This window comes from Porites lutea, chromosome 3 (assembly GCF_958299795.1).
Source record: "Porites lutea chromosome 3, jaPorLute2.1, whole genome shotgun sequence".
In the NCBI taxonomy this organism is placed as follows: Eukaryota; Metazoa; Cnidaria; class Anthozoa; order Scleractinia; family Poritidae; genus Porites; species Porites lutea.
In genome coordinates this window covers 25806758-25818525 of record NC_133203.1, presented here as the reverse complement: position 1 = coordinate 25818525, position 11768 = coordinate 25806758, and the positions used below count along the sequence as shown (strand labels likewise).

Here is an 11768-nt window from a genome sequence, read left to right as displayed (position 1 = left end):
TCGCTTTCCTGTGTAAAATTCGTTATATATACTTTTTTGGGTTCCCTCCTTAGCCAGCCGTAAGACTTCGTTGAAACCAGTTATCTTCCACACAAATGGAGATGTCTCATTGGTCAATCTTCTTATTTCTTTGGTCTGTAACTCCACCTTCGAATCCAGCTCGGATTTGGCAGCTCTCCACTCCCTCTTATGCGCTTTAACAACAGAAGTCAGAGCGGAATTAGCATTTGACCATTCTCTCTTTTGGGCATCTACCTGGGCTCTGAGAGCAGAATTCGCAGATGACAATTCTCTTTTTTGTGCATCTACTTTCGAAGCAAGGGCAGAATTGGCGGCTGTCCACTCTCTCTTCTGAATATCCAACTTTTCGCCAAGAGCTATATTAACATCTGTGATTTCTTGCTTTTGTGCTTCAACCTTTGCGTTAAGAGAACAATTGGACGTTTTCAGTTCTTCCACTTGCTTCTGAAGCGCATCAAGCTTCTCTGTCGTCGCTTGAAATGTTGAACAGGTAAAGGCCAGATGAAGTCTCGTCGTGGACTGAAGATGGTCATCAACTTCTTTTCTCTGAATCTGATAATTGACGTTCGAGAATAAATAATTAAATAAATAAATAATGATTTGGAGGTAGCACATCCAAAAAGCGGTTTTTCTTTTGCCCGATTCCTGGTCAAACTGGAATTTGGAAATGTTGGTTTTTGAGGAGAGGGGAAAACCGGAGTACCCCGGAGAAAAAACCTCTCGCAGCAAAGGAGAGCCGGAACCAACAACAAACAAACAATTTAATGACTGCATCTATCCAAGACCGTGTAATGACAAGAATTAAATTGTTACGTCATACAGGGTTCGTACAGATTTTTGGATCTAAAATTCAAGACTTTTTTCAGACTTCTTTCCCAATTTTTTTTTCCCAGAGTCAGGGTTATCAAATAGGTGTCGTGATCAATATAGACCTTTAAAAAAGCAGGAACAAAGCTTTTTTCATGATTCGCTGCAAACGTATAAAGCACTTGTTGCAGCTTTGAAAAAACTCAAGACCTTTTGCCACTTTTCCAGATTTTATCTCTATTTTCCAGAGGTCTAGAAAATTGCTGGACAAATTTTAAGAGTTTTTCTCTGTACGAACCCTGGTCATAATAACTGTTTAATCAAACGCTCATTTATAGTTCAAAACTAAAACGGAAATGATCATCATTTCAAGTAAAGGAAAGAAATTAATATGGTAACTCGACTAGTCCTCCAAAGCTAAAAAAATATATGTAAAAATATGTAGTTGAGAACAATTGGCAGAAAATGTTAATTTTGATGTTCATACGATTTCTGCAGCACTCATGTAGATTAAGCACCGTCCACCACCCGCCCTGTCATCACCCACCAACCACCGTATCATGGCTAATTTTGAACTAGTCAAACTAGGGTCATAACGAATGCTGTCGTACGCGGGCCTACGGTTTTTCCGTCCTTATCCAAAAAGACCAGAGAATCATTTTGCAAATATAAAACAAAGGCAAGACCTTTAACTATAACCTGGATTTTTAACGCACGCTACTTCTCCACTGTTATGTTAAGTCACTGAGTGTTGGTCCAGCCTCTCCAACGTTCAAATGTCTTTGTCGACGCTATATGTGCGCTAAGTTTGTTGTTGGCTCTCACCTTTGCTCTGAGAGGATATGGATTCCAGAATCCTAGAAATTTTTGCTTGTGGAATCCGGAATCCTAGGCTTTGGAATCCATATTACCGCTCTAGGAAACTGGAATATCGCTAACGATCGGAATCCGAAGTCTACGTTCCACTGAAGAGGAAACCCACTACGTGGAATAATATTCAAATCCAAGACCGCCCTAAATTACTTTACATTGGAAGCGTTAATTATCCTCTTCCCTTCTGGGGCTTTTCAGGGATGATGAACCAATAATTCAAATGGCACATAACATGGCTAAGAATCCCAACTGGTCGGAGGCGAAGTTAAACCAGTTGGCTATTTACAAGCGTGGCTAAGGATTTGAACTCAGGGCTACCGAGACCGAATCCAGCTAGCGGTCAGAGCGGGACCTGAACTCAGGACCACCGGACTACAAGTCCTGTGCTCTAACCGCTCAGCCACGCTACTTCCACAGTCAAAACACGCATGATCAGATAACGAGGGGTAAAAGTTCGAAACGCGCGTGATCAAATTGCGCTCTGTGCATTCCATTCATTCGTAGTGGAAGTCCAAACGAATGCTGGCTACATACATGCGACGCATGCGTAATAACAATCTTGAGATTAGGATTGCGGGCTCCTCTTGTCCCCCGCAATAAATAAAATTATAATGTATACTGTTACCTTTGTATTACATCCCATCTGAGCATAGGGACAACAGATCACTGTCAGCGGACAATCATCGTCAACATGCGACTCGATCTGAAAGTATTTTAGATGGACAGCGTATGAATTGCAGGAGCAAGTTTCAGTGTGTATATATAAAATTATATGCAAAATTTATGATAACATGTTACCTACCTGTTTGCGAACAACAAATAAACCGCAGCCATTTGGACATTCCACAGGTTCCTTTTCACAGTGAACAACATGATCCTGCCGGGATAAATTCCCACCTCTGTCAACAAATAATTTTCATCGTACAATGTCTGGTATTTACTGTGATTTTGTGTTTGGTATTTACGTGTTTCCCCATTCAACTTGAGAAGCAACAAACTCAGACGGGGGCACTCGGCATTACACTGTAAGTGGTTGCAGTGTAATTCATGCTAGTACTCGATAGATAAAAAAATGCGACAATAAATGCCACCTATACACCGCGGTTTAATTAATAATTAATTTTGTTCAAGCACTTTCATTTCATTTCAAATGTGATACACACGTTTCAGGAAAGAGTCTCAAACACTAAAGAACTTAATTACCACCTACGGCTTGCCTGCGTCACAAACGCCTTAAACCTCAGTTAGTAACGTCTGTGAAGCAGCGCCGATATCGTTGTTCTTGGCCCCCAACGGACTCAACGAATTATCGGAGTTGCGGTCAAATTTCCTTTCAACCTGATTGGCAAATCAACAATGGCGTTTTAAACAAGCCAATCGTGGCGAGTATTCAAATCCTGGTACACAAATGGGAGCCCAGAACAAGGATTTAGGCGCTTTTTCGCAGACGGACGTAAACGTATGCAGCGCAGGGATGCTACAGTACAGTTAGATCAGGACCCCAAAGAACCAACTTAGGTTTCATCCATATATATGTAACATGTAGATCAGGACCGCAAAGAACCAAATTAAGTTTTATCCATATAGATATACCACGTAGGCGCCTTAAAATCTGTGGATTTGGAGGTCCTTTTATGTATTAAAAAATTGCTTTAATGATACTCTACTTCACCTTTTTCTCTCTCAGTTCACCAGTCCAATCACATCCAGTATTTGGACATCTTATGAATAAGGACAGAATCTTCCTCCCAGTTGCTTTATCAGGGAAGATATCCTACAATGTATAATTCAAAAATTCTAAATTAATAATATTTAATTTACTTTTTTTTTTCATTTTATTATTCATAAGAATTTTGGCCCAAGCACTTTTTATTTTTTGGAATTTTAGTGGTTAAGTAAACCATTTTGTGTTTGTTTCACTCGACTATACTTTTATCAGAAAATTATATGTACTGCAAATGAAAATTAAACTAAGAAATAAACCAGCTGAGATTCTGATCATTTTCTTTAAAATATATTCTATCCTTGACACAGCCAATTTTAATAACAAAATGCGCACGAAGAAAATAACCTATCTTTGCAAAGGCATAAAGACTACTACTAGACTACTACTTTTCCTGGCTGGGGGTGGGACTCTTTTTTGTATCAAGTATTGCTGGAACATGTAAGCCATGACACCTTAAGGACTTCATTTTCCTTTTCCACTGAGCACCCCTCCCTTCCCTCCCTTTTATACATCAAACAACCACCCCCCTCCATGAAGCAAGTGATCATCCTCACCATCACGGATTATGCATTTACCTTATGATCCACAAGCTCCTCTCTGTCAACAGGACAGTTGCATGTTTGTCGCTGACCTTCTTGCCTGTCAATAAAAATGTCAAGAAATACATAATACACATATGCCTCCTAATGACAACGCACGTAATTTGTGGACAAAAAATGTAGGCAAATCCATTAACTCACCACTAATGGCCTATTCAGACCTTGGCTGCTCTTAACTACCGCACTTTGCATGACTACTGCTTACGGCCATATCAATACACATATTTACATGTATATAAGTCAGAAAAAAAATATTTATAAAACAGACATTCTTATTAAAGACACATTACAAATAACGTATTCGCATTAACCCTACATAAAGGCAAACTGAGGTGGTCTTTGTGACTGAGTGTCAGAACGTTTGAAAAGATTAGCACTTATAGGTTGGAGCTACATGAAGACTGTTTATGCATTTGAAAATCATAGTTACATCATGCAAGTTCAAAAGTTCAAGTGAACTGAGTTCATTCAGTACAGGTGAAATATGATCAAATTTTTGACACAAATAAAACACGGGCAGCAAAAATTTTGCAACAGCTGTAGATTGTGAATATTTCTTTTTGAAGTCGCCGGCCCTACGGTTGAACAATAGAATACAGTGGAGCCTTCATTCAGAGGACACCCTCGGGACCGAGGCAAGTGTCCTTTAAATAGAGGTTTCCCCTGAATAGAGTTGTGCTGGGGTTTGTTAATAATTAACCGACATGGGGAATATTAACTTATCTCTGGGATATTATAATGTATTCTCACAAGTGCTTTTCACCAATGTAAGTGAAATTTTTCAGTTTGTGAAAGTTTACACAATAATTTAACCTGCAAAAACAGACGTTTCTCCTCGCTCATCACCTCTGGGGGACATTTCATGAGAAGGAACGTCTGCGACTCAGCAACAGAAATCCCATACTGATGACATAAAATCAGTCCAGAATCCTGTCATAAGCACTGATTGGATGTCGGAGTAGTTATATTGTTCCAACCATTGTTTACGAATGACAGACAAAAGACTACAAAGGACAAATATAAAAGTGACGAATCTACAGTATAACAAAACAGTCAACATTTTGAGGAGTATATTTTTCTCTAGAGGAAGCATTTGAGTTTTGCTGGAGCTCATTGACAAATAAACACAACACTTTACCAAAATCGACAAGGAGAAACGTTCAATTGAAGAAATTTGCATTTGGAACCCTAAGACTACCGGATTTATTATGTAAACATTCATTTACCTCAACAGTGTGGAATTTCTGTCGCTGAATCACAGATTTTCCTCCTCACAAAATGTCCCAAGCAGCAAGGAGAAGGGAGAAATGGCTGTTTTTGCAGGCTAACAATAACTGTGATAAGATACCAGCCCTCTTTGCACTCAGTCACTTTTTGAGTGTTATGGTTTCCATGAATGGAGGTTAAATCCAGATTTCAGGAATCACAAAAAGTGTCCCTCAATAGAGGTAACAGATACAAAGTTTATGAGAAAGTTTTTCCAGGACCAAATTTTGTGTCCCCTGAATAGAGGTGTCCCTTAAATAGACGTGTCCCAAAAGAGAGGTTCCATTATAGTTTTCTTAATGTTAGCGAGTCTTAATCGAAGTCACAACTTCTTCTTTTAGGGAAGGGGGAGACGTGGATATGTCATTATATATGAATTTAACCCATTCACCCCCCTGGCAATTTTACTAAAAAATGAATTTTGAAACTACAGCTGTACATGTAGTCGAACGGTTTTCTGGTCACTGTCGTGCTATAGAGCTTAATAAACGTATCGCAAAGCCATTCAAAGTTCGTACACTTTGTGGCCTTCTAATCCAGATGAAAAATATAACCTTGCAAAGTTTGGGCATGTGCAGAAAGCAAAATTTCGAGATTAGGGTTTAAAAGTGACACAGCAGTCTTCACTCTTCACTGTTCGCTTTCTCTCCTCCTCTCTTTTTTTTCCCTTGTAGAACAAGACATGTGCAAAACCTATGCCCCTCATGCTATTTGTTTACTATGTTGAACTATGTTTCAGCTATGTTATGTTCACTACTGCCTATGTATTAACTATGTAACATACCACACAACATAGTCCAAAGTACGAAAAATCTATGTTGAAACTATGTTTAGGCTATTTGAAAAGCACATAGCTTTTGAATACCTATGCAAATACTATTCAAAATCGTTTCATAGTCTTTACGTAGCTATGTAATTACTATGCAATAGAAAGTTCTGCTTTTCCTTCCAGTTAGCATCCTATGTATTCACTATGCTTCAAAGCAAAATTGCTTTTACATAGCGTCTGGATCTTCCCTTTTATTTCCAACAAGTTTCTTGGCTTTTACATAGTGCTATGTATATTGTATGCTATGTGATGAAACATATTTGCAGCCTATGTTCTCACTATGTGACATTTTAATTTGGCTTTATCATGAGAAGAGGGTTACATAGCTTTTACATAAACGTATTTTTTTTATGTCACTCATATGAGAAATAATGTAGTCTATGCGTTTCCTATGTGATATTCAAACAGAGCTTTTAAAATACTAGGCATGTTGATGGTACAGGTTAAATAGCGCTTTCAAAAACCATACTTCCAAAGTAAAAAGCAGTGTTTTAAACTAAAAAAAACTTAAAAATCATATACAAAATATAACATCATATGTACTATAATCTTTTTTGTGCTTGCAGATAGTTTCTTAGATTTTTGTTAAGCTTTGAATCGCTCAACCACCATTCACGTCTTAACTTTCCTTTCTAGCTTTTCCCTAGAGTTTCTTCACTTGAAATGATACTTCCATGCATCAGTTTCTTCTCTTCTATTGGGTTCGATCCTTCGTCTTGATTGTGGACGTCTCCTGAATATAACTGCATGGTCAAAACTGTAACCTGAGATCAGGCTCAATTCTCGTTTCGCTTTGTAAATAACATTCCGACAGGCAAGGCGAAACGAAGAGACAGCCTGATACAAACCTTCTACGAAACGTCTGCCGCCCACTTTTTTGATTGATTGACAATTGCCAAATCAGCTAACCAAAATTAGTTCCTTTGCTTGATTTGTTTGTATGCAAATTTTCCTTACGTAGGAAAAATGCAGACTCGCTGACTTAAAAGATATAGCTTTTCTCTTTTAATTTTTTCAAGTAAAAATAAAACAGTCAGCACAATCACATTTAACTTCTTGCGAGACTGAAGGAGATCTCGAAGGTTATTCCATTGGCGTAGAAGGTAAAAGGTTTTCGAAAAGACGGCGACACCAGATGTTCTACTTTAAATGTTTTGGCTAGGTGCGCTCTAATTTAAAATACTGAAATTTCTTTTTTCCTGTTGTCTTCATATTTTCCTCGGCAGTTTTCCCCGATTTTCAGTACATAAATCTTTCAAAATCTTGGAAAAATATATCGCGAACTTTTTAAAAAGATATATAAATTATCTCAGAACAAAGCAACGAGTTCTCAAGTGCATTTAATTTAGCTGATTTAGTCCTGTGAGTACACTTGCAATTTGCGAATTTACTAGAGAAACAAACGTCTAAAAAAATATGTTCCTTTATAAATCCATGTAAACAGTATCACTTTGGAAAGCTACAGGCAAAACGAAAAACAATATTACAAACACACTTTGTAGCTCTCCTTTAATTAGTTGTGTTGTTGTTTTACTGCAGGTCTGAAAAGCTCGCTAAATTTTATTTTATGTGTCGAAATTAACAAAGAGCAAACAGCCAACGAGCGAGGACACTAGTTTCCCTGGTTTATTTTTTACAAAAAGCGAAGGCAAACAACAAGTCTGTTAACTTAAGAGTAGTGCCACTAGCTTTTATGATAATGCCAACAAAAATTCCTTGAAAAGCGATCATGCGATGTTTTTCGTCTAATACTTCACAGTTGGCGCTATTGAGGTTTCTTTCGCAATGAGCCTCCGCTTGCGTACGCTGTTCAGAAAAGTCATTCCCGGCTATACTTTCAAATAAAACCACTTTTAAGACGGACGGTATTCTGATCTGCACTCGTTTGTTGGTAAATCAAAAAGCACCTTGTTGGCGGTCAACATCAACTCTGCGATGCACTCACATTAGTTCCGTAAACAAAGCAAATCCAGAGAAGATATAAACAACCATATGAATTTTCTGAATTTCCATGGTACGTCCATAAGACCATCAAACAATTAAAAAGACAGCAAAACCGACCTTTCTCTTCGCTGACGGCGGATCATTCACCAAAAAAACCATGAGAGGAATAAGCCCTTTCAACTTCCGGCGTTTCCGACAGCCAATCAGATCGTGTGGCATTGTTCTAACAGCCAATCAGCGTTACGGCCAAAATCTGGCCGTAACGAGCACAAACGTGGGAGAGTTTGTATCAGGCCCAATTTTAACCCTGGCCGTTAGAGAGAATGTATGAGAACCGCTAAAATTGGGCCTGATCTCAGGTTATCAAAACTGCGAAACGCTAGCTGCAGTCCTCGGTGTTTGTCAACCATTTTGTTTCCACTAGTTCCCAGGGAAGCCCGTGAGTTCAACACATGCGTATTTTGCGTTTTATCGTCACGTGGGCCTTTTCAACCAATGAAAAGGTGTGAAAATTGTCTGTTTCCACGCGGGCGCTTTGAAGTCAAAGGGGACGAAGTGTAAAGTCTGCGTATTGCAAGAGGACGCTTCTTTTTACTTTAATTTAATGTCTTTTTCCTGACAGGTTCAACAAGAAGTATTCCTAACGTTGGCAAGTGATGTTTTTCTCAATTTAAGTTTCGATTTGCCTGTGTAGTCTCCGGTCCGTGTGGTTTTCGTCCATTTGATTTTGATTCTAAATTGAAAATTGAAAATAAAATCAAAAATTCAAAATCGTTTGATTCCTCAAGAATTGAAAATCACAAATTTACAATCTCAATTGTCAATTTTTGTTTCTAAGAAACATAAAATTGAAAAACAATTTTCAATGTTTTGAAAATCAAAAATTGAAAATTGAAAATGGTCAGTTGGTGGTTTTTATTTCTTGTTTTTAAGGAAAAGGAAAACTAAACGATAATCTTCAATTTTGAGATATTTTCTTGGTACCGAAGTTAAAATTGTATTTTTAATTTCCTATTCCCTAAATTCAAGCTTATTAAAAATTCAAACTTGACAAAGCAATTTCATGTGTAAAGAAACTGTGGGAAACAGAATTAATGCTGGTGAAATCCAAAATGGAAATCGTCTTTTGATTTTCCTACTTATGAAAAACAAAAATTGCCAACCGACTAAAAATACCTGTGACGGGAGGGGAGGGTAAAAGCCGAAGTGGCGCGACTGCAAACAAGATGGCGGTCGTCTTGCAGTGAAGGAGTGTTACGTGTTGCGTGTCTTTGTCAAGCTGTCTCTAGCGGAAATGTTACGCCAACAGGAAGCCAAAGCGAGCCTGTATCACGGCCGACACGTTTTCAAAGAATTAAGTCGAATGTTTTTTCACTGATAAATATGCTTTTGTTGTAACCTTGCAGCATTACTCTACGCAGGGTAAAGCGTTTCGGATCGGGCAGAATAAAAGAGAGACCGCCGACTGCGGACTGCGGACTGCGGACTGCGGACTGCGGACCACGAAAAACTTTCCGCCATACATCACCTTCCTTTAAACAGGTCTTTCTGTCACAGACCAAAAAACGTTAATGTGAAGTGAAGATCACGACAAAACATGCAATTTATAGCCCTGTCACGTTTGTCACACACAAGCCTTTTGCCGTCCTCTTCCTTCTGTCGTCCTGTTGCGTAAACTAACTTTTGTCACTCGACCCTAACCGTGTATAACTCCTTTGTTGTTGTTAAACTGAAGGGATTTAGGCTTTAACAATCAATGGTAGCCGCAGAGTCTTGATAAGAACTGTTTAAATAAACGTTAATAGCAGGACCGGTTTTGGAAACCTAAGGTGAACATTAACCGATTGTATCCGAAGCAGCCACAAATGTGATATCAACTATAAACGCTCTGTTCACAAACGAGCATATTGTTCAAATGACTTACAAGTGGCTCAGTTTTGGCCAAAATCACCAAGAATACCAGCGTTTTACACGCTGACCAAAATACATAAAACTATTCCTGCCGGCAGACCAATCGTCTCTGGTAGCGGTGGTCCCAAAGAACGCATTTCTAGTTTTGTGGACTCGCTTTTACCAGGCCAATCGCGCAAAAACAAGAGTCTTACGTCGAGGACATTGCACACAAAAGTGATATCATTGAAAACACGCCTCTTCCAGATGAAGCAATTTAAGCTACGCTAAACGTGTGTTCTTTCTGCACTAGCATTTCCCAGGAAGAGGGAATCGACATCGTCTGTCACCATTACGAAGAACATTATCAGTCAAAGTTACCTATCCTTACTTCATATTTGGGAGACTTAATGCGGGTGATCTTAACAGAAAACTAATTCAAATTCACACTACGTACACTACGTACAGACTCACGGCATTACAATGGCCACCAAAATGGCGGTTGCTTTCTCGGTCATTTTCATGGCTCACGTTGAGAAACAACTACTACATGCGAGCCCTTACAGCCATTTCTCCGGCTGGAAGAAATTTATTGATTACATATTCTCAGTGTGGACTCTTCCTGAGACCGAAATCAACAACTTTATTGATTTCGCGAACTCTTTCTACAAAACAATAAAATTTACACTGACGAACTGTCATCAAAACAAATTGTTTTCCTTGACCACTGAAGTTTTTAAAGGATCAAGATTCATTCGATTCAAACATTATTTAAGCCGACAGAAACGTTTTAACATGCGAATTTCTCCTCATTTTACCCTCTCATCTTTAAAAAGGGCTTCCTATATGGAATAGCCTTGCACTTACTCAAAACGAACTCGGTTAAGGAATAATTCCCGATAACTGGAGTTAAAGAAGAAAGAGTTTTTAACTCGCCTTACAAAACGAGGCTACCCTCACGACCTTGTGGAAACAATCCTAGCCGAACTCCGCTTCGAATCGCGCAATGCGGCTTTATAAAATAAACCCTAAACAAAAGATTTTGCCGTTTGTAACGACTTTCTATCCTGCAACTCCGAATCTCAAATGAAAATCGTTTTTTGATTTTCGTAGTCTAGAAAAACAAAAATTGAAAACAGAACAAATATAACTGTGACGGGTAGGGAAGGGTAAAACCGGAAGTGGCGCGACTGCAAACAAGATGGCGGTCGTCTTGTAGTGAAGGAGTGTTCCTTGTCCTCGTCGAGCCGTCTCTGGGGGAAATGTAACGCCAACAGCAATCTAAAGCTTGCCTGTGTCATGGCCGAGACGTTTTTAAAGAAACGATCTGAATGTTTTTTCATTGATAAGAATGCTTTTGTTGTAACCTTGCAGTATTATACGTACGCAACGCAGCCCGGTAGAGCGTATCAGATTGGCTGCGAACTGTAAACCGAGGCCGGACTGCGGACTGCAGACTACGGACTACGGACCACGGACTGCGGACTGGGTATATATAAAATACGGACCAGGTATAAACACCGTGCTATGTTTTTAGTCTGATAATATTGTCACTCGACCCTAACCATGTATAACTCCTTTCATGTTGTTGTTAAAGTGAAGGAATTTTCGCTCTAACAAGAAAATCTTTTAAGATAAGAACCAGTGAGGGCGTGGGGATATATTTGAGCGAGTGTGTTTTTGCTCGTAATAAGGTGCCAGTGTTTCATTAGAATCTTTCATTAGATTCGGAGTTGCAGGATAGAAAGTCGTTACAAACGGCAAAATCTTTTGTTTAGGGTTTATTTTATAAAGCCGCATTGCGCGATTCGAA

The 11768-nt window shown here is 38.9% G+C and overlaps 2 protein-coding genes across 2 annotated transcripts in view; both read right to left on the bottom strand.

Annotated features, from left to right (window-relative positions):
* The window catches only part of LOC140929943 (TNF receptor-associated factor 6-like), a 4335-nt gene extending 461 nt beyond the window's left edge, over positions 1-3874 (bottom strand). Inside the window, exons 1-5 of the mRNA XM_073379624.1 lie at positions 3803-3874; positions 3374-3475; positions 2504-2578; positions 2327-2404; positions 1-573 (exon numbers count right to left, since the gene is read on the bottom strand). The exon at positions 1-573 is cut by the window's left edge and continues 461 nt beyond it. Coding sequence (XP_073235725.1) covers positions 1-573; positions 2327-2404; positions 2504-2578; positions 3374-3475; positions 3803-3874 — 900 coding nt within the window. The remainder of the gene's footprint in view (positions 574-2326; positions 2405-2503; positions 2579-3373; positions 3476-3802) is intronic.
* Positions 1-11768, bottom strand: part of LOC140930784 (TNF receptor-associated factor 6-like) — a 31310-nt gene that overhangs the window by 15489 nt on the left and 4053 nt on the right. Inside the window, exon 2 of the mRNA XM_073380500.1 lies at positions 4003-4066. Coding sequence (XP_073236601.1) covers positions 4003-4066 — 64 coding nt within the window. The remainder of the gene's footprint in view (positions 1-4002; positions 4067-11768) is intronic.